Source organism: Phallusia mammillata, chromosome 4 (assembly GCF_965637545.1).
Source record: "Phallusia mammillata chromosome 4, kaPhaMamm4.hap1.1, whole genome shotgun sequence".
Taxonomy (NCBI): domain Eukaryota; kingdom Metazoa; phylum Chordata; class Ascidiacea; order Phlebobranchia; family Ascidiidae; genus Phallusia; species Phallusia mammillata.
In genome coordinates, this window is record NC_137255.1 from 12,035,080 (window position 1) to 12,058,387 (window position 23,308).

Here is a 23,308-nt window from a genome sequence, read left to right on the forward strand (position 1 = left end):
CCCGCGATGCAGCTAGTTTATTATTAGACAACGATTATCATTACAAAACAATAAATAAAGCCAATCACTACAGAACATTCAAACTGATGGTGGCGGATAAATACTTTGATAAAAAAAGCCATTTCATCTCACTGTATTGAACTAGTGAATTTCGACCGGTGTTCGCAATGAAACAGTAGTCAAATCATAGACGTCCAAAACATCAAAATCCTACATCTAAACCAGCAAATTTCTCGAAGAACACCTGACGATCTTTCACGGAACACTAGTGTTCCGCGGAACACCGGTTGAAAATCACTGGACTAGAAGAACGTCGAATAATGCCCAGTTGCAGCATGTTGTATAATTCCTTTTTTGTGAGGCTGAGTTTCTCGGGCGAAATACGCCCAGCGCGAGAGTGAATGGGTGGGCCATTAGTGGGAACAAAATGATAAACTCCATGCTTGGGAAGCGACTGTGAAAAATGGGAGAAAATTCTTGGAAATTCGGTCAACAAAACGGATGTGCTCGCGGAATCGGCGTTAAGGTTAGGTGCTGATTGCGATGCTTTCCCTATACCGCATGTTACCGCGTGTTACAGCATGGTAGTTTAAAAGGACATGAATATGCTTTTGCAAAAAATATAAGTTTGCGAACTTTTGCAAGCGCTCACGGTTAAAGGTATTTGGGTTGGGTGTGGGTTTGTAGGCTAATTGAAATAACACTGGAATCTGGTCTAAATTAGGCCTACCCTTGTTGGGGCTTTTGTTCTCACCGTCCTCTTTAACGGACTAAGCTCAGACAAGCAGTATAGCTCAGACACTAGCCAAGGACTTAGAGCAGGGGGCACAACCTTTTCGCTACGACGGTCGCATCGCAGGACTTTATTTCACAAGCGGCCGCCAATTACCTGCTAGATTTTGTTTTCAAATTGCTGATGTGAAAAATAGTTTATAAACCACCTAATGGCGACCAAAAAGTCCAGATTAAAACTTGATGCACAGATTGAGCTGAACAGTCTGACGACCACTCTTAGCTATTTATGACGTCACAATCTATATGTCGCGCAAGGGGTGACTGTTATACTCTTTATAATACTCTTTACAGTCTTACAAAATCTTTTTAGAGCAGTTTGAAAATCAAAATATTTAGCAAAAGAGTTTTATTTACGTCACCGCCGCCAGTACATATATTTTAACAAACATATTCACGGCCGCACAAACTTATCTATTTGGCCCCTGACGCAGGTTGTGCACCCCTGACTTTTGGCCGCAGGTTGTGCACCCCTGAGTGTAAACATTTACAGCAAAAGATACTTCTGTAGTAATAAGTACGACATCTACTCGACCAAAATGACGAACAAATAAAACAGAAAATAACGCGCAAGATTAAATTGCATAGATAGTGGTGTTTGTTACACCCGAGTATTATCAAAAGTCGGAGTGTAATTTTGCGCAGTGTTTGTCAGGAGGCGAAGTGGATTTGGAGTAAATTTTTTTCGGAGCCGAGGAGGAGTCGGAGTCTTTAAAACGCACTAAAATTTGGTCCATTTAAAATGTGTGGTGAAAACGAATCATTGGGGTCAAAACTTGCACAGAAATTTTCATGAAAACTAACTTTTCCAAAAACGTTCTGTCACAGCAAAATGCTACCAAATTAGCCGACTAATAAGGCAAATCCGTTGGTTGCTGGAAAAGCGATACAACTAGATAAATCTGCAGTTACAAGACAAACGATGTGCAACAATAGGAGTAATTTACAGACATCCCAGTTACAACATCTCAGAATTTCATGAAAACTTTGAGAATTGTCTGTTTGCCCTCAACAAAAAAAAATCTACGTTCTACATTCTTGGTGATTTTAACATTGATCTTAATGCTGATACAACACCATGCAATAAATACAAAGAAATGATAGCATGCTTAAATGTAACAACCTTGATTGATACATATTCCCACATAGCTCCTTCCAATACAAGATCTACAATTGATCATATATACACAAACAATGACACAGAGCACATACCTGGTTTATTACAGTATGACATATCTGACCATCTTCCGATATTTGTGATCGTTAAACACATCCCACATAAAGTATCTACCACACTAAGGAAGTGTAGAACCTACAAACACTTTAACTTGGAGAGCTATTGCAGAGATATTCAGCAAATTCCTGAGAACATTATTCCATTTTCATCTGTTGAAGAAACATTAGACCAAATTATAGCACTTTTACAAGGGATCACAAACAAACATGCACCATACACAACTTTGTCAAAACAAAGTTGTCGTAAACACAATCCGTGGATCACAAAGGCGATCTTAAAATCCATTAACACCAAAAACAAAATGTACAAAAAAACACTTCACACAAACAACACTGGCATTAAAACAACTTATAAAACATATGTAAAAATGCTAAAAAATGTCATAAAAAAATCAAAACAACTTTACTATACAAACATTTTTACAATAAATAAAAACAATCCAAGGAAAACTTGGAAGATAATACAAAATATCACATCCCACAAAAAAACTGAACCCAACAAAATAATCACAGTTGTAAAAAACTCGCAACATATAACAGATCCTAAACTAATTGCTGATGAATTCAACACTTACTTTTCAACAATTGGCAGCAATATGGCAGGGAAAATTCCGTCCACCCCACAATCCCCCACATCATTTCTTCCCCACCCCACTTCAAATTCGTTTTCATTTGTTTCTATGGAAGTCAATGAGGTTTACAATGCTATATTAGCACTAAACGAAAGGAAGGCTCCAGGTCCATATGACATCCCTGTCAAATTACTTAAACTTGCAGCACCATATGTATCTCCTCTGTTATGTACCATATTTAATGAATGTGTTAATTCGGGTATCTATCCAAAATGTCTAAAACTGGCTAAAGTCATTCCGTGTTTCAAAGGGGGGGATTCCCAAGAAATGACCAACTATAGACCTATATCACTTCTACCAACAGTGTCAAAAGTATTTGAAAGATTAATTCACGAAAGGATGTCCAGTTATCTGCAAACATTTAAACTCATCACCAAATTCCAAAATGGCTTCAGACCAAAACACTCCACAAATTTGACCATAGCGGAAATTCATGATAAACTCATTTTCAATTGTGATAATGGTAACATCACCTGTGGAATTTTTTTAGATCTAGCAAAGGCATTCGACACTGTTGATCATTCCATACTGCTACAAAAATTAACTTGTTACGGTTTCAGAGGCCATATACTCGATTTTTTTAAAAGTTACCTCACTGAACGAAAACAGTTCACTCACATTCATCCTAATCACAACTCCAACTGTCAAGTTACAACATGTGGAGTTCCGCAAGGCTCTATTTTAGGTCCTCTGCTCTTCCTGGTATACATCAATGACCTTCCAACAGCATCAAAATTTAGTACAAGATTATTTGCAGATGACACGTTTCTTTGCATGTCAGACAGAAATATTTCTGTGCTTCAAAAAAATGTAAACAATGAATTCGGCAAGGTGGACAACTGGATGCGTGCCAACAAACTGTCATTAAATTACAAAAAAACAAAGTTTATGATATTTCAAAACAACAGACACAAATTTCCTTTCAATTTCCAAATAACGTATGGACAAAAATGTATACAAGAGGTGCAAACAATCAAATACCTTGGAGTGATATTTGACAATAAGTTAAAGTTCAAACCTCACATCCAGCTCATCCGGAAAAAGATAAGTTGCAGCGCAGGCATTCTTGCAAAACTTCGACATTTTATGCAACTCCCAACCCTTCGAGCGGTTTACTACTCATTAGTGCATCCATACCTTTTACATGGATTAATTGCTTGGGGATTTGCCAACCAAACCAACCTGCAACCACTAATAGCTCTTCAGAACCGAATTTTAAAAATTATTACTCACAGTCAATATCGCACCTCACCAACACCTCTGTATAAAAAACACACATTATAAAATTAAAAGACATTCATTTTACAGAGGTAGTAAAATTTGTATTTCTTTACAAAAACATGCAATTACCTGAGACGTTTCACGAATTTTTAACACCCATACAACGCATACATCAGCATAACACCAGATTGGCGTCCAGAGGTCATTACTTTCTGCATCGCGTTTCCACCAAAAGAGCGCAAAATACCATATCATACGCCAGTTCCAAAATGTGGGACACTCTGCCAAACGCCATAAAACATCATGTCAGCTTGTTCACTTTCAAAAAAAAAGTCAAACGCTTTATTGAAGCCAGATATGTCCCACCTTGAACGTTTGGTAAACTGAATTGGTAATGACATGCAGCTTCGCCCACGTGCTAAACATAAACATGCCTCGCATTGTTTTTCCACTAATTGATCACACCCCAAATTCCAAATTCAGCAATTAAACGCATTTGCCCTCGAGCTTAAATTACTCACATCGTCAGACTCCACAACGATTCGTGCAATTTCTTTCACGCTGTTTGACAGTACTGGTTTCTTTTGTTGCATTGCGATGTTCCTTTTCTGGTACTCCCTTTGTTGTTTATTGCATTTTGTGTTTTTGGCCTTATTACTTCATATATTTTTCTTTCAATGCCAACATTAGCATCACATAGTCCCTTTATTTCTCTCGTCCCCTTTTCCTTCAATTCTTAAATAAACAGAAACGGGTCAAGTGACTCGATGGCCAATGTTTGGCTCTCACTGGCCCGGTCGCGCGCATATTACTTTTGTTTATGTTTATGTATTACTATTTTGTTTATGTGTTACTATTTTGTTTATGCAAATGTTTTAATGCCAAGCGTGACAAATAAAGTATTGATTGATTGATTGATAGAATAAAAAACATATTTGCGTGTTCTATGATGTCACAAAACGTGCACACTTGTCGCCTGCGATCCAAACTGAAACAGGTAACTATGTAGTCAAAAACTTGTTAAACAGCAGAAATAGGCAAAGTATGGAGGGTGCCTACTAATATATGTCAATATTTTTATCATACTGCCCACGTATTTTTTTCATCTGCAGATACCGTTTATGAAAAGATTGGCGAGAGCGAGACTATCAAACTATATAATTTAGGTTACCCAAATTATATAAATGGATGTTTGCGGACCATCTTTTGTCTGTATAAGAGACCTTCATATAGGTTCAAACATAGAGGTTAGAGTCTACGACCTACGTTTATATGAAGTAAAATGGACACGTAATGTTATTTGTGTTACAGTTATTTAAAAAGAAATGTCTACACTACAACTTGGAATTTTAACAGCCTGTTTGCATGCAATTTGCATTTCAGATTTTGATCGGAATAGTATTGGCAAAACGGGATATAAGGTCCTATCAAAGTACGAAAGGTATAAGGTCAAGCATTGTTTTAGAAAATCAGTATTTCTAGGTTTTCTGTGATATATTTTTTTTATGCATTTGTATTTTGCTTAATGTTTGTTTTTCTCTTGCAAGAAACATTTTTTTGTGGAATAAACACATTTTTTTAGATGGTGGAAATATAAAGTTTGTATTTGGCTTTACCCTTAGAGATTCGCCATCCGATACAATTACAGTAAATGTTTGGGGAAGTCAGGAATATGTCCAACAGATTTTCAACAGCTTTCAATTAACTGATGCAGGTGACATAGGAAGTTTTTGGTACACATGTCAGTTGTGCAGTTCAGTAAATTTTACCAAACAAATCCAAATATTTCTCACTCATTTCTATTATATGTTTATTTTTATTCTATTATATTAATAAAAGACTTGTTAAATTTTAAATGTTTGTAAACTTTCATTAAATCAAACCCAAGTCATAGGCGTTTTAAATGATTGGTTTTTGCAAATGCATAGAATACAACTGTAATTCAAAAAGAGACCTGTTGCATGAATGCCTTTAACTGTGAGGTTTAATTTCATGAAGTTTTTGCAAGCTTAACAAGAATTTTGTACTCCTGTATATTACTTGCGTGTAAACTCCTGTTTGAAACATCCCAAGTTGCTGGAGACCAAGGATAAATTTTTCAGTAAGTTTTAAGGTTGTGTAAAAATCTTTAGGAAAGTTTACATAAAACATCATCAGCGAAACATAACATCAACAGTTGTTTTTAGTTCAAATTCAAAAGTTTCAGTTGAAGATAAAAAATGAGTCAGAGGAAAAATTTAATCCCTCCACCACCAGGTAACTATTATAGGTCACAGGCTGTTACTCCATTTGGTCAAAAATAAAATCTGTATCCCCTTAAAATATAACACCTGTAATAGATCTGTCTGGAAAGCAGGTATAGTTGCTAAAGTTTTTGGTCCAAGCTTTCGATACATTGTTGGTTGCATTGCAAACTGTTTCTAAGCACTTTTGTTCAAAGTAACCCATTTGAAACTTTTATTCTCAAATATTTGTGTTATGTTTTATGACTTTTGTGCTATCAGTAGATACTCTATTACGGTGGTTCTCAACCAGGCCATGAGCTGTGTTCTGGGGGGCCACAGGTGTATATTCACAACAAAACCCACAAAAAGCCATTTTCTTTTTTAATACGCATAATTAAATTTGTGTTGCAAATAACTTCATTGCTAATTTAATCGACTATTTCACACACTATTTGTCTGTATTGAGGTTTTTCACGATGACAGATTCTTGTTTTCCTTCCTTGACCTGTTTAAATCCGAAATTAGTACCGAATTCCAACACGGGTTGCCATTTTATTTTTGAAGGGGGCCACAAGGCCAAAGAGTTACTTTTAGGGGTCCACGTTCCACGAAAGGTTGGGAACCACTGCTATATTACCAAGAGACAAGACTGGAAATCGCCTCTCAAGACAAGTCAAATTTTATTTGCATAGTCACTCTATCATAGTTCCATTGTTGATATGTTGATAGTTCCATGCGGTTAAGTAAACAGTAAGAATACTGAAAAAAGCATGAGTTATTGGGTCACATGTCCTATTATTTGAATGGTGGTTGAACTCTGTTTTCTGGGTATGTTCTGCTGTATGATTGCAACCGGCAGCATGAGCCTGGCGGTATCTGTCTCGCTGTATAAGATGGTGGTTGAACCCATAGGTTCTGCTGGCTGAAACCCTTTGCTTCACAAAAGACCCTATGTGGAACCACACAGTATTTCTGCTGTCGGGATTTAACCTGTTATGTTTTGATAAAGTGGTATTACGTTGTTAAGGGTATCGCTTAATACATTTGTGGTTGGTCTTGCTGCTCTGCTGCTGTATACAGTATTTATGGTTTCTCTGTCCTGAAAGGTACACATCTTGATTTCACTTTGTTTGTTTTCTGGTGTAGTGTAGCATGAATTTCTATAAATTTGTATCAAACTTTTGCAACTGTAGATGTGTCATCTGTTTTGTTTAATGCAGTAGCCTCAGGGGTTATCCCTTTAGCCCTTAAAGTATAAAATGTTTTTCATATATTTTGTGTATGTTGGTCTTGTTGTTTAATGCGGCAGGTAGAGTCTTCCATCCCATAACATGGAGTTGTGTTTAAAGTTAGAGGCAACTTTTGCAAACACCTCCTGCTTTAGTAGTTGTTTTTAGGGTTTGCACAGCAACATTTCCTTTCCAATTGTGGTAGTTCTGACAGAATGAACATTTAAACTCATGTTTAGCTAAAACAATTTTGGCAAAATTAAATAGCAAAAAAGGTGACTAATTAATCTTCAGAACTTGATATTTAGTATCCTCTGAGATGCGAGTTTAAATTGATTTTCTGCAATTATCATCTTCTCAAATGAATACCTTTTGGCTTTAAAATATTCTAAAGGCTACACTTCTTCGTTTCCAGGTGACGCAAGCAGTTTGGTCACAGAGCGTCATTGCCTGTGGTACAACTACTTGCTGTGACATGAATAAAACCACTGTAGATACTATTCTATATACTTTCTCTTTTTATGCACATTGTCTTAAACTGCTTTACTATCAATGCAGTCATAACACATAACCAAATAAACAAGTGACAATTAGCCAGCACAATTACATTTTTGTGATGACAATCACTGCAGTAATTGCCAATGTGACTAAACATAGAAAAGAATAAAATCAAACAACTAACAATAGTACAACCAGACACATAACTGATGGAATGATGCAATTATTTGTAATAATGTGCTTACTGTATTACATATTCCTTTATTTTATTTTCTGGATACAATTTTAAATAGTGGCTGATTAAGACAAAATTTTACAAGAATGTTGTTTGGTTATCAAAACATTCTAGGTTGTCTTTGGTTCCTAACTTAAATTAGACTTAGGTTTAGGTGGTTCACAGTGACAATAGAGATCATCAGTTGGTTCGCGATTAGTACATGAGAACCACTGTTTTGAAACCTTTCACTCTGACAAAATAAAACCCTAAATTGAATTTCCTGTTTCATTCTGTACAAGTTGCCCCACTATCACAAGCCGCTCTGCATGGTTTTTGGGCTGCCACTGTGAGGTTTATTGCAACCATTTCCTAGTTCAGTATCACTGATGTAGTGTTTTATACTATTATATATTGTTTTATGTGGACAATCAAATCTCTTGCAATACAGTTCGTCAAAATGTAAAATATTACACTAAGGTCTTAACTTTTATCAGTGCTGTAATTCCCTTTAAACTAAAATACTTTACATGTTTGTAGTGAGTATTGCATTCATTTAAGTGAACATGGTGCTGGTGCTATTCAAAGTGCGAGTGCAATTCCACTTCAAATTGGACTGACCAGAATGCTTTTATGCAAGTCGAATGATTATTACACATTGGCTGAGGCTAGTGAAGGTGTTAAAAATTTGCAAAAGACAACAATTAACATTCTTGGGTGTGTCAGAAAGGTAAGTCTATTTTTAGTCCTAATAAACAATGATAGTTCCAGTTAGTATTATGATTTGTTTAAAAACATTGTGTACTTTTTTTAAAGTGACAATTGTATTTGCATCTTTATAGGTTGAAAAAATGGAACAAGTAAAACCCAAATCTGGCAAAGTACTTCACAAGGCACAAGTAACACTTTTTGATGAAACAACCAACAAGTTTTTCCTAACAATGTAGGAAAAAACGAAAATTTAAATTTTTGTACTGGCACTTGTTGTCTTTAAATTTGGTCTGATCATGATATACCTCAGATGGAATGTAAGTGTTGGAACTTGGGCTCAGAGTTGGAAGAACTGGGCAACAATAGTATTTGTCACTGATGTGCATGTTGCTCACAACGATTATAAAAATCAAGTTACTGGATCAACAACCAACAAAACTGTTGTTATTTGCAATCCAGGTGGGTTAAACATATTTTATTTGCTTTACCAGTTAAACTAAACAGATAGTTTGTAAAGAACTGTAGGTTATAAATACAAGCAAACTTGAATATGACACTACAAAACAGCTTACATGATACTGCACATAAGCTGTGTAAAACAAAAAAATTGCAGATGACCTGATTGTTGTTTGTTTTGACAACGAATATTGTGTAAATTTCATTATTGACTGTAAAACTTGAGGCATTGATTTCATGCAAATAAAAGTTTGTTAACGCCTCCATCAAAACCATTATTTATAGGACATTTTCACCAAAAAGGTTCAGCAAACACAGTTCAGTTCATTGCTAATTTTTACAAAGAAAATATTCGCATGTGTTTATTACAGACACAAATGAAGCACATTCTTTGTTTCAATTTGCACAAGAATATGCAGAACAACATGAAAGCTATTTTGGAGATTCTGATGATGGTATGTACTTACTCAACACTTGAGGGATTGACATCAAATCTTTGATGGATTTGGATCAAACTTTCATTTCACATATGGTAGATATAGTCATGTAGATGTGCCATCTGCCTCATTTGCCTCAGTATTTACCCCGCTAGACCCCAAAGTGTAAATGTTTTTGTATGTCGCTCTGCACCACAAACAAAAGGTTTCTGTGGTGGAATAGTATAATAAAGGCAACTGAACATATGTTACTTTTGTTTGGCTAAAATTTTACAAGGCTGTAGTTTGGGTCATTCTGTTGTGGTATTTTATCAGTTTGGGTGTGGAACCCCATCAGTTACCCACCCATAAAATGGGTGATTTTTTTAAACAATGTCAGTATTACATGGAATTTTGACAGTTTAGAAATATAAATCATTTTCAGGAGTCCATTATTTTAACCCCTAAATTGTGTGTAACACACTATTTGTTACTGATACAATTCGAATTGTTGGTGGTAGGGATGTTCAAAGTAGAATAGTTGGGTATTCTAGAACAATTGATGCGAATCTAGAATATCGAATCCAATTCTTATATTATTTTTGACTGAGCAATCATTAATCTTGACAACAACTAAAGTAGACCAGTTTAATACATTACAAAACATATTTTTCATTTATAATGTAAAAAAAGAACCAACCAAAACAAAGAAAAACACTGGGAAAAAACTTTGCACAACTGCATTGAAACTAAATGACCCCAAATCTACTAAACCAGAAAAATTAGCATAAGGTTAAAAAATAACTTACACAATTTTATTTATTGATTATTTTTGCCTTCAGCGGAAGTAACTATGTTGTAAGCATGCTGTGGTAATTTGATTTGTTGATGGTAGAGGACTGACATAGACTCCCTAGTGTACTAATATATAACAGTTGTTAACCTAGAACAACTGCAAAACAGGCACCCTAGCAAAGTTAAAACATTGGGTGATGTAAAGCTGGGACATTGGGTGATTTTAAATTTCAATTCCACTACCAGCGATTTTGCAACACAAAATGTGAACTTTGCAGCGTGTACAGCATTTTTATGTTTGTATGGGGTTAAAAAATGATGCAAACGTCATATGTTATGGGATTCCATCACTGTTTTTGTGATATTAACAGACAATCCCATGCTTCCAATCGCTGCCTAACGCCATGACCTTTAAATTTTTGTTGTGTCGAAAAAAAAGTCGGAAACAATTAGATGTTGATAAGACGTTGCAAAAAGTCGCCGGTATGTCATTTAATGACATAAGCATAATCACGTGATCAGATGCGTAACAAGTGCGCTAATCGTTAATTATGCCTTCAACGCACAACCGTCGTTATGGCGTTGTTATAGCAACTCGCGACTTGGCGTTATAACGTTGTATAGTGCTCACTGATTTGACGACACGAGTCACTTGCAGTCTTTGCAACGCGTACAATGACCGGGCATCGACGTAAAAGCGTAACACATGTGTTTACATTTACATTACATTTTTGCCAACGACGAGAGCACACATTGATATCAGTTCCAATTACCCGATATAAACGGCAAAAATGGATTCGAATCCAAAGGATTCGTTATTCTACTTTGAACATCCCTAGTTGCAGGCCTTTGGCAGCGTAACAATTCGTAAAATCAAATACAATTTGAATTGTCAGTTATCTCTAGACAAAAGTAGTCGAGAATATGTTGCCACATATTTTTGTAAAATAGATTCAAGTACACTCGTGTACTCTGATCGGCAGCAACACTTTTCTTTTACATTATTCACGTCCAACCACACGTAATCAAAACAACAAACAAACAATCCAGCACTACTTCGCAGTTATCTCTCAGTTCTATCTTCTATATCAGGGGTGGCCAACTTGCCAGTCGTTAAGATCGACAAAATTTTTCCTAATTGTACGCGATCGACTGATCAGTCGTGATTTAGGCTGCCAGTAACATAAAGCAATAATGAAAACATCAGCATGAGATTTGATTGACAGTTATTTATAGTCATGAGTTTTATTGTCAAGCATCACGTAGTTCTTACAACACTAAAACGTCGCATACGTACATATTTTTTATCAAAGTATTCAGTGGGAACTTTTAAATCCCCCCAATTAATAGCAACTGCTTCGTTGAAGCAAACACTCAAGTTGTGACGACAAAGCATTGTAGATGTTACGACACAATTTGGTGCCAAAATAACAATTGTTACGCAACAAAGAAAGTGTCAATTACATAATTATTGTCCGATTGCACATTTGTGCGTTGTGTCAAAATGTCAGAAGTGCTGTTTTATATTATTTAGTTTGTTTTTCAACTAATAAGCTTTTGATAAGTTGTGGAGAATTTAGTGGCGATCGACCAGTCAAAAGCAGGCGATCGACCAGTCGATCGCGATCGACGTGTTGGCCACACCTGTTCTATATTATGTATCAAACGTGAAATAGGGGCTCTTATATCGCTTGCGTAACAATGATTGGGGGAAAAGGCGTTAACTCACTATGACCATTTCCCCTAGATAAAACAATGGACACTGCAACGGGTAACGGCGATGCGATTAAACTAACACATTAGAACAGTGGTCTTCAACCTTTTTTAAAGGCGACCCCAATTTAAAAGAAAATTAAATCAACATTTACATGCGACCCCATTTTTTCCGATAGGGAGAAAAATGTTTGTAGTAATGCAGAAACTGAAACTATTTTTATGTAAATATGACTGCTCAATTTTCCAGTATACTTTAACTATTTGCATTCAGCGTGCGTTATTACGCTCAAATGTTAGAGCCCAAACGTTTTATTTAATTTGATCAGTCTAATTCGCTTTAAAGCTCATCAGTTTGCAGAAATCAGTAAATTCATGTATATTTCCCTGTACCCGCTGTATTATTTTGGACACAATATGTCATTAATGGGGCTCTATGGCGTAACAATGGGTTAGATGACTTGTGTTTCATAATGGATTACTGCATTACAATGATTAGATTGTGACCTGAGCTACCAAGTTATACTGCAGAACATGAGCAAAGGTTGCGAACTAGAACAAAAACGTATCATTTTTGGTAATAAATTTAAACGCCAATAAATTGAATTCATAGCGACCCCAGAAAAAGTTTAGGCGACCCCACTTGGGGTCGCGACCCACAGGTTGAAGACCACTGCATTAGAACAATGAAACAACAAAAGCGTCTGCAACGGTAGATTGCAGACAAACAGAAACTGTCCATGATCCGTGGTAACTGGGCCGCGGGATATTGTCATGGGGAGGTTTAGAATATTTGTGACATATTGAATGAGGTTTGGATAGTTTGTACTTCATGTAAAATCATGACAACACCAAGGCTATTATATGTGCAATGGCAAAATGTGCTGAGGCACTCTTCTAGTTTTGGTTGATTAACTATCTTTTATTAGTAATAATATTTTGTATCTTTTTAATCAGATTCACCTTCAGTAAACCAAACTGTTGAAGACCTATTGCAGTTTGCAGACTGTGATTTTTTGCAAAAAAATGTTTCACATATTCTACACGGCACTATTTCCCAGTTGGACATTGACTGCTTCAAAAAGATTCATAACTATCGTTGGTTTGTTGAAAGTTTAGCAATAAAACTAGAATTTATACAGAACTTTTATATTTTCCTAACTTTAGGCATACAATGTGATATAGGTGTATGTGGTGTTGGTAAAAAATATTGTTGATTATCTGCAGAAGGGGTGGGCAACCTTCGGCCCGCGGGCCGCACGTGGCCCTTCTTTAAAGGTTCTGCGGCCCGCAGAGACGGTTGGATTTCAAAAGTACTGGCAAACGAGTTCAATTACTACTTATTTTTGAGCTGATTAATGCGCCTGATGCTAGTTTTCTGCGACCTGGCAAAATGTGGCTAGAATCAAATATAAATTATACTTGTAATTTAGCATATTTGGTAAGCGACAAAGCAAAATCACTTTGTGTTATACACATGTGCAGCCCGCGATCCAACTTTGACATTTGTAATTGGCCCCACAGAAACAAAGGTTGCCCACCCCTGACCTACAGTATTACTACAACTACACACAACTATATTTTCACAACTATATTTCTTTTCAGCTCCTCATGTGGACGACATGTAGGAATAGACACTATAGTGGAATGTCCGAATTTACAATGTCCCTCCACAACAAAGGGACAAGACTTAACAATTAATCAATCCTATGATATACGAATTTCAATTTCTGACCATACAGCAACTGTTGATCAATGTAGAATAAGTGATCACTTAGCACAAGATATGTTTGGAGTTAAGGTAATTTTTCCTCTGCCAAGGAGTAAAAATATGTACTTGCAGTTGAAAAACGCAGTTTTGCTAATCAACAATTTAAACATGGCTGTCACAGATGTAGAGCTAAAAATTAAGACTATCAGTTGAAGAATGTTTTTTATGGAAGATAAAAGCCAAACATTTTATAGAGAACATATTTGTATGCAACTAATTAGAGCCGCTTTCTATAAAGGACACAGTTTGACTTTACTTTTTCTTCCCTATAGTTGGTCCAGCACACCTGGTATATATAGTCATGTAGATGTAGTCCTGTTTGATTTGACTAGATAGCCCCAGCGGTCAGCCTCACCCATCTAAGCCTCCAAAGCAGTGTTTCTTAACCTGTGGGAAATTTAATGTCAGATCTGACATTAAATTTGCCATTGAAAGTTAATTTACCACAAAAGCATTTTCGCAAAAACTTGTAAGATTAATTTCAACTAGTTTAACAAGACACATAAAAATACGAAAGCCATTTACTATGTTACAGAGAAGACTAAAAATATCAACGCTTTTGTTATTGTGCGCGAATAAATGCCTTTCTCATGTTGATTGTGATGCAATAACTAAATATTGCAAGCAGAGAAGACTCTTCATTTCACACATTAATCACACAGAAGCACTATTCACAGTAAATAAGATTGCAGTAAGCCTTTTAGCTTTAGGATGTTCCCACCAAATTGCTTCACAAAATTATTTCAATGGAAGAAAATTTTGTTATTAATGTAGACGACAAAACATTATTATAAAAATAACAGAGATGGAAATTCGAACTTGGTGAGTGTCTTTAGTCAGACTACACTGAAAAGGTTAAGAACCACTGCTCTAATGGGTAAAACATATTTTGCTTACAGTCACCACAAATTTCTAAAGTATAATGTTTTTAAGTGTATATTTCGACATCTACATGCTTGAGTTGTATTTTGGCAGTTTGTAACTGGGGTATACTTAAACAGCCTGATGACATCATATTTTTAGGTGATTTTTTTTAACAATATCCGATATGGTCGAAGTTCGGACAGTTTGCAGATTGTACTAGTAGTGTGAAGTGTCAGTTTTTGTGTAACCTCACTAGTCCCCTAAATAGGTCATTGTAATGTTCCTGAAGGGAACACATTTTGTTTTGGGCTGTATTTTTCTGTTTGCTGGTTTGTGCCAACCGTTTGGTCAAAATAGTGTGCTTTAAACGTTCTTAAATATACATACATGATATCAAGTTTAAAGAGCTCATACGTGATAGTTGGTAATGTAAAGTTGAACCTCCCGAAGTTTGACCCAACAGTTCTCGCCATTCAGTTAGCATGCACTTTCGGAGCAAGGTCTCGCGCCTTGTTTTGACCTCATATAACTGATTAGAGCAGGGGTGGCCAACCCGCGGCTCGCGAGCCGCATGCGGCTCTTCGCCTGGTTTTATGCGGCTCTTAAGTTGTTGGCGAAGTTTGGGGCCATTGTGTATATTTGGGTTAGTATGTGGAGATCTGGTACAAAAATCGTTTAAAGCTTTGAAGCTTTAATAATTTTGCTTTTGAACAAACTTATTATCGGTATGGTCACAAACCTTGCTATAAAACTGCAACTTTATGTGGCAAATGGCTTGATTATGATGGCATATATTCAATTGTGAACAATGAATGGTTGCTCATTTCGGGTTATGACTAACGTTATATTTTATCAGCAGTTTGTCTTGGGTTTGAATTGAGCGATTGTTGGTGGTGAATGCATTAATGACGTCGCAATGAACTTAGTTTCGCCAATTTCGCGTTAGGTGTTTGGGGCGCGTGCGCGTTAGATGAAAATACCGCAAGTTTTTTTCAGCAGGGAAAATCTTTTAAATAAACAAATTTTTGTCAAGTTAGCCTTCAAATTGGCAGTGAAAAAAGATTTTAGCAATTCACCAGAAATGAATCTCACCGCACGTTATTTATAGAATGAGAAAAAAGGGGTATTTTAATTCATATGTTTTTGTTTGATGGATTCGTTGAAATGAGAGTTTTGTGTGACAGACAGTGTTTGCCATGACCATTTATTGTTGAAAATGACTGGCCCGTGGTCTGTACAAGTCTAATTGTGTCATTATTATGTTGGTGTGCGACATTTAGAATAGTTTTGGCTAAGCACAGGTCTCTGTGTGTGAGAAAAGGACGAGTCATTTAACCAATGTGCTTATGTGTATAATGTGGCTCTTTGTGGTAACACAATAAAAAATATGGCTCTTAGGCTTTGACCGGTTGGCCACCCCTGGATTAGAGGTTTCAGAGACTTCCGACAAAACGTTGATGAACGTCAAGAAGGATAAACTACGCGTCTCCGAAAGTCGCGTTAAATGGTCGTTACTGCAGGTCAATGTAAACGTATTGCGAAACGAACTTCAGAACAATTTGTCATGCCTTTGCAATCAGTGGGGGGCAACCGAAAATTTTTGGAGTAACACTAACACTGGGCGTAACGGGTGTTTCCTCTAACGACTGCTTGTCGCAGAATGACGCATCCAGTCATGTTTGTTTTGTTTTTGACATCGCATTAAAGTGCAGTATTTAAAATTTACTAAAAGTAAATTTGAAATTATTACTAAATTTGATAATTATTTCCTTAATTTGGCAATTTTATTATTCAGTCATGAACAGATACGAAACAACAACTAATTAGGAATAGCCCATTCATTTCTAAAGTGTAGAACTTGGGGCATGTGCTATACTTGGACGTCTTTGTGAATAGAAAGACGTTTCTTGTTTTTCAGCTTAACGATTTTATGAAATTATCAAGTGAAGATTTGACAAGAATTAAGTGGAAATGGATGCTGGAAAGATGTCGGATGGTTGTTAAAAGCTCTATTTCAAAAAGTGGCCAGTTAATTATACGCGTTGTTTCATGTGTAAAGGTTAACTAAGTAATTTTTAGTGTTTTCGTGGCGTATTTTTTTATCTTTCTCGTGTTTATTTGTGTATAAATATTTGTTGACTTAAATTGGTTCTTAAAAATATCGTTTTGTTATTTAAAAAAAAAAAACGATACCAACGCGTGCAATGGAGTGAATTTGTTTGTTTAATTTTATCCTCGGTAGGTGGACAACGCCTGAATGCGTTATTCTCACATTTGTTCTCAACAGTGGTTCTCAAACTTTTTAAGCAAAGAACTAAAATTTTCTGCGCGGCACACTTCGCAGGTGAACATAACAAAAGTTGTTCAAAGAATGGTAATTTTCAACTTTATTATGATGGGTAGGCCTAAGGATGCTTTTCATTTCCAGTAACTAAAGCAGGGGTCACCAACCTTTTTAAGGCCACGGGCTACCAAATGGCTCGCGGGCACCAGGTTAAAACACAAATAACAGTAGTGTTAAATTTTTTAATGCACGATGTTTTGTAAAGAATTTTATAACGAACTTAAACAATGATCAATTGTCCAGACACCACTGTTCCGTTGAGTCAACCCGTTAGTGCGAAACCTGACATTCCATTTCGTCCACTAATTTGTTGTAGTCCGGTGTATAGTTTGAAACTGCCACTCTCAATGAATCCTGCAGATGTGCATCTGTTAGGCGTGTTCGATGTTTATTTTTCATAAAGTTTATGTTTGAAAAGGCTGATTCACAAAGATATGTAGACCCGAAGAGACAAGCAATCTTCTTAGCTGCTGTAGAGATAGCTTAATTCAAACTTTTCTTTGTCCACCAAGTTCCAAAAGTTTGGGTAACTCAGGTTTGCTTTAAGGTGCAGGTTATTTTGCAACGTTATTTCCATTTCCACCTGTGCCACATTCAATGTAAAGGTTGTACTTAGGTTCTCAGCTGTGGATGTAATGTTCATTGGCATGAAGGGATTGGAGATGAGTGCAACACATTGCTCAAGTTAGTCAAAATCACAAAATCTGTTCTCAAACTCTTCTATCAGTCTGTGAATTACTTGGCGGTATTTATCGACAGCCTTATCAAAGGCCGCAGCAGCACAATTATCTTCATTAAGAACCTTTTGCACAGAGGGAAGTGTGCAGCATTTTTTCTTTCCAAATGTGCAGAAAAAATGAATACACTGTTGCTGCCAGGCATAAAGTGCAGAAAAAATGTTCATTTTAGCTTTGAAAGCTCATACAGAACTAATCATATTAATGACAGCCTTTCCTATACCTTGCAGCTCACAGTTCAAGTTATTTTAAATAACTTCTCTGTTAGTTTCTCTGTTACGTCTGTTAAAAACGCAAGGTCAAGCAACCAGTCAATATTGTCCAGGATAGATGTGTCCTCTTCTCTGTTATGCATGAACTGCTTTATTTCGCCCAAAAGTGCTAAAAACCGTTTCAAAATCCGCCCTCTGCTGAGCCATCTGATTTCTGTATGCAGCAACAAGTCTTCATCATACTCCACAGACGGCTCCTCCAAAAGCACCTTAAATGTACGGTGTTGCTTGGCTTTAGCGCGAATGCTATTAATTATTTTTACAACGGGCTTCATTACATGGTCAAACCCAGTCACTTTCGCGCATATCGCCTGCTGGTGAATGATGCAGTGGTAGTGTAGCAAAGGTGGAAAATCTGGGTCATTCTTGCAATACGCAACGAAGCCAACACGGCATCCTACCATTGCCGGCGCGCCATCAGTTGTTATTGACACGAGCTTCTTCAGCGGCACTTTGTTTTTTACAAAGAAAGTTTTTACCGCGTTGTAGATGTCCACTCCCCACGTAGTTGTCTTTACCGGTATAAGGGTGAGAAGTTCCTCTGTCGCAGAGAAATCGTCAAATACAATCCGAATAAACAACTCATTTGAGCTGTACTGCTGCTGTCCACGGACTCGTCACATTGGATGCTAAACCAACGGCAAGTATCCAAGTCCTTGTCCAGTTGGGCATTTGAGTTTTTGGACAAAGCTGAAACTCTTCTGGTGACAGTACGTGTTCCAAGCTGTACATCAGCTAGACTGGAAATTACATGTGAACCATTGTTATTGTCTCTAAAAAGAGTTTCCGCTATGATCATTAGTGCCCCCTTAACAATCTCTCCTTCAGAAAACGACTTCTTGTTTTTAATTAAAGGGGTAGCTCTGAAAGAAGCTATGGTTGCATTTTTTGACTTATTGAGCGGCCTTGTAAAAAAAGCCTGCCGCTTGGTCAAAGCGGCTTTTAACTCACGCGCTTTTTCGGTCCGAAGCGCACTACTGCAAGGAAAATTTGTATGGAAGCTGCGATGCATGGTTTGATAGTGTCTCTCCACATTGTGCCGCTTAGATACGGCCACCGTAGCTCCACAAATAAGACACACACACGAACTCCTCTTCCCACTCTTTGTTAAAAACATGTTTTTTTTCTCTTGTCAGTCATCTTGTGCTTCCACAGTAGGCTGATTTTAATTAAGCATTAGCCAAAGCAGAGTTGATTGTGATCCACTGTCTATTTGTTTTAGCACAACACTTTGTTTAACAATGCTCTTAATTGCCGCGCGTATGACGTAACAGTCAATTGTTTTCATTGTGACAATGGTTTGTTGACTATGGTTAAAACACATTCTTTAGAAATTACTATGGGCGCAGCACCATTTCCAACAAATTAGGCAACTTGCTTTTTTAGAATATGTGCCGCGGGCGACCAATGAAGGGCCGACGGGCGACTTGGTGCCCGCGGGCATAGGGTTGGTGACCCCTGAACTAAAGTATACGAGCTTTGAAACTTTATTATGCACACCAGTATTTCGTCATGAGGTCCTAAAACACCAGGAAATGTTTGCACTTTAAAATAGGGACTATTTCGCGGCACACTTGGAAATCTCTCACGGCACACAGTTTGAGAATCACTGGACCGTACAACCTGTGGCCGCAGAGACGAGCTTGTGCGGTCGTGAACATGTTCATTAACGTATATGTACTGGCGGCCGTGATTTAATTAAAACTCCGTTGCCAAAAATTTTGATTTTTAAACTGCTCTAAACAGATTTTGTGTTATTAAAGAGTATTATCAGCCTTGTAGCCATATGGGCCAAACATTTTGTACGCCTATTGTGTACAAACTATGCAAAAAAAACAGGTACCACAAGCGTCAAAATATAGATTATGACGTCATAAACAGGTAAGACTGATCTTCATACTGTGCAGCTCAATCTCTGCATCAACTTTACATCTGTAATTTTAAAACAAAAACCAGCAGGTAATTGGCCGCTGTTGGTGAAATAGGATCTGCAATGCGGCCGTCGTAGCGAAAAGGTTGTTTGAGTGTATGAAACTAGATTAAAAATCACATGCGGCCCTTGGCATAATTTCCGAACTGCAATGTGGCCCCCGAAACCCACGAGTTTGACACCCCTGACATAGACAACTTTAATAGTGGTTACGCAACGTATCAGCAATTGCTGGCGACTGTTAAGTTGTTCTCAGTACATGACAAGAAACGCATGTTAAGTTTAGGAAGTTTTAAGCATCTCATGCAAGTTGGGTGATGCTAACGGTGAACGGCGATTTTAATAAGTCAGGCAAATGCGACAAAACAAAGCTCGTTGGTTTACATTTTTGCCAAATAAGATATTCATGGAAACAAGTTTTATTTTTTGTTTCAACACTATTTGGGCGCTTTTCTTCCCTTACGTATTAATGATTAAAAATGCATAAAATTCGTTACATTTACAAGTAGATGAGAATTTTGGCTTTTTTAAATCAAGGGTAAAACAATCGTGAATAGCCTACAAGTAAATTTAAGCTAATTAATTCGAAAATAATTTTAATTACAGGGTCACAAAAAATAGGTAATGATTCACGAAATAAATTATAATTTTTTTTCGAATTGCTGGTGGTTGTATTTAGCCTACTTTTACTACTTATTCATGATTACGATTGGGAAGATTCGATGCCATTTGCCTCTTACATCAACTGAACAATACAAATAAGTGGAGCCTAGGCTAATAGCCTAAGTATTTGAATGCAGGCAACGTGTATTTTCGTCTTGGCGACATGGGTTAGCCTAATGTTGATTGGTAAGCAAACAACCTAGTTGTTGGTATTCTTAGTTTTTTCACAAGGAAGTGAATAAAATCCGTGCAATTGTTTCAGGGGTAACAATAGTTATGAAAGTTTATGAGAAGCTATATCATACTGTACTAAAATCTCCGATTTCGACTCTGCAGCACCGAACGATACAAACGTTGCGCACAACAGCAAACTATAATAAGCAATTATTGGAACTTGAATAAAAAGTAGCTATAATTTTAGTTTTCTATTTGCTCAAATTAAGGTGACCTATCAGTAGGCGAATTTTCGCAAGCGATTTGTTTTTGAAATTAAAAATTTCAAATGGTGGGCTAGGACTGTGGAGAGTAAAGAATTACCTTCCCGTGAATCCCGGTCGATTTCAGTAAAAAAAAAACATTTCAAGTTGCATGAATCGATACACAATTCGAATTTGTCAAAGTCCCTAATACATTCACACAAACGCAATTTCAAGTTTGTAAAAAAGAATTTACCTCATAACCTTTCATTCATTGGCTTTAATTAGTCGCTAGTTTCATTAATGGTTTGTTATAGCTTATAGTGATGCACCGAACTCGCCTAAAAAGGTTCGGGCCGAAACCGAATATTTGGCCATAAGGCCGAATAATTTCGGCCGAATCAGGCCGAATCTAAAATCCCCTTTTTGCAAGTTGTTTTCAACTGAACCTTGTGTTGTTGGTGCGGGTTAACTCAATTATGACACTCCAAAATCACTTCCACAATGCGGAAGCTATACTAAACTTGTAACATTTTGCAGACAACGTGGCTCGTATTTTATAGATACAGCAATTAGTTAATTGATGTTTCGTTTTGGCGAAAATGAAAGTTTAGGCATTATCAAAAAGTTTGGTTTCTGCCGAATTTTCAAAAAATTTTCGGACCGAAACATTGGAAAACAGCATATTCGGCAGAAATGTTTCGGCCAACCGAAACTTCGGTGCATCACTAGTTTATTACAATAATACGATTGTATTATTCTACACAGCGGTTCTCAAACTGGGGTCCGCGGTCCTTTTGGGGTCCGTGAGGCAATTTCGGGGGGGGGGGGCGCGAAAAGGTTGAAGTAATTCTGTAATCTTATTTGGCGTTTGTGCCACAAAATATGTTTAAAACAAAGTAGAATTGAAAATCGACTTTCCCATTGCTAAACAAATAGCCTTTATTGCATGACAACTAACAAATATGCAATTGTTCGCGCACAATCGTAATGTGTGTGTTTTTGTCTTGTCTGCGATGTCACATGCTGTCTTTGGATCATTATTATGCGCAATTTTGCACAACTAGCTAAAATCGTGCAATCAACTTCGTTTTTCTGAAAAACACGTTCAGGCTCAAGGACCGCGAGCCCTCGAAATAATGGCATATAAAGTTTGAGAACCACTGTTCTACAACGAGTAACCTGGTGTACTGTATTTTAATATTGGAAAAATTTAGGGATCAATGTCAATGTTTTTTTCCGCGATAAGCCAGAGTGCCAAATTTGAGAAACCCTAGTCCGAGTGGAAATCACGGACATAAACCACTCGAATCACGACTCACAAGCAACTTGCTACGAAAAAAATTTATTTGGTGAAGGGAATTATAAAGTTTGGTTCTAGCGGATGTTGGCGCGTTTCATATCGAACCTAAAATGGCAAATACCTAGAGCAGGGGTGTCCAACTCGAACACACCGCCGTGCCAATTTTGGTTTCAAAATATACTCGCGTGCCAGCCTTTGGTACTTTTTCCAAACCATGTCTTAAACGTTATAACGGGACGGGATATCAATCCGAATATTTGGCCAATATGTAGAACCCTACTAAAGTCTAAACCAGTGGTTCCCAAACTTTTTCATATTTATTTCAAAACGGTCCCTTTGCCATTATTTTGAGGGCTCGCGGTCCTTAAGCCTAAATGTGTATTTCACAAAAACGAAAGTTGATTGCAGAATTTTAGCTAGTTATGCAAAATTGCGCATAACAATCATCCAAAGACAGTATATGACATCACAAACAGGACAAAAGCATTACGATTGTGCGCGAACAATTGCATTTTCGATAGTTGTTATTCAATATAGGCCATTGTTTAGCAATGAAGACAGTCGATTCTCAATTCTACTTTGATTTAAACTTATTTAGTGGCACAAACTGACGCCAAATAAGATTATAGAATTACTTCAACCGCTTCGCGGTCCCCCCAAAATTGCCTCACGGACCCCTAAAGGACCGCGGACCCCAGTTTGGGAACCGCTGGTCTAAACGGTTAGAAAAAAAAATGGGGCACTGGAGTACTTTGTGTGCGTCAAAAACTTATCTTTGTTCAAGTTACGTCGGTTTAAAATATTTTTCCAACTAAACACAAATGCGTTTGTAGTCACGTAATTAATTGAACAGCTCATCGGTTGAAATGC

The 23,308-nt window shown here is 37.0% G+C and overlaps 2 protein-coding genes across 2 annotated transcripts; one reads left to right on the forward strand and one right to left on the reverse strand.

Annotated features, from left to right (window-relative positions):
* The first annotated feature begins 4,765 nt into the window (after positions 1-4,765).
* Positions 4,766-16,980, forward strand: LOC145225482 (meiosis-specific with OB domain-containing protein-like). The gene is made up of 12 exons (XM_080092195.1): positions 4,766-4,878; positions 4,994-5,128; positions 5,265-5,322; positions 5,464-5,595; positions 6,068-6,137; positions 8,588-8,777; positions 8,890-8,990; positions 9,069-9,217; positions 9,586-9,669; positions 13,096-13,240; positions 13,744-13,939; positions 16,692-16,980. The coding sequence occupies exons 2-12, from the start codon at positions 5,066-5,068 to the stop codon at positions 16,839-16,841; spliced, it is 1,338 nt and encodes a 445-aa protein (XP_079948321.1). The 5' UTR covers positions 4,766-4,878; positions 4,994-5,065; the 3' UTR covers positions 16,842-16,980.
* A 1,112-nt stretch (positions 16,981-18,092) lies between these two features.
* On the reverse strand, positions 18,093-18,925 carry LOC145223462 (zinc finger BED domain-containing protein 5-like). Its single transcript, XM_080089884.1, has 2 exons — positions 18,724-18,925; positions 18,093-18,667 (listed from the first exon to the last, which is right to left on the reverse strand). The coding sequence occupies exons 1-2, from the start codon at positions 18,923-18,925 to the stop codon at positions 18,093-18,095; spliced, it is 777 nt and encodes a 258-aa protein (XP_079946010.1).
* Between the last annotated feature and the right edge of the window lie 4,383 nt (positions 18,926-23,308).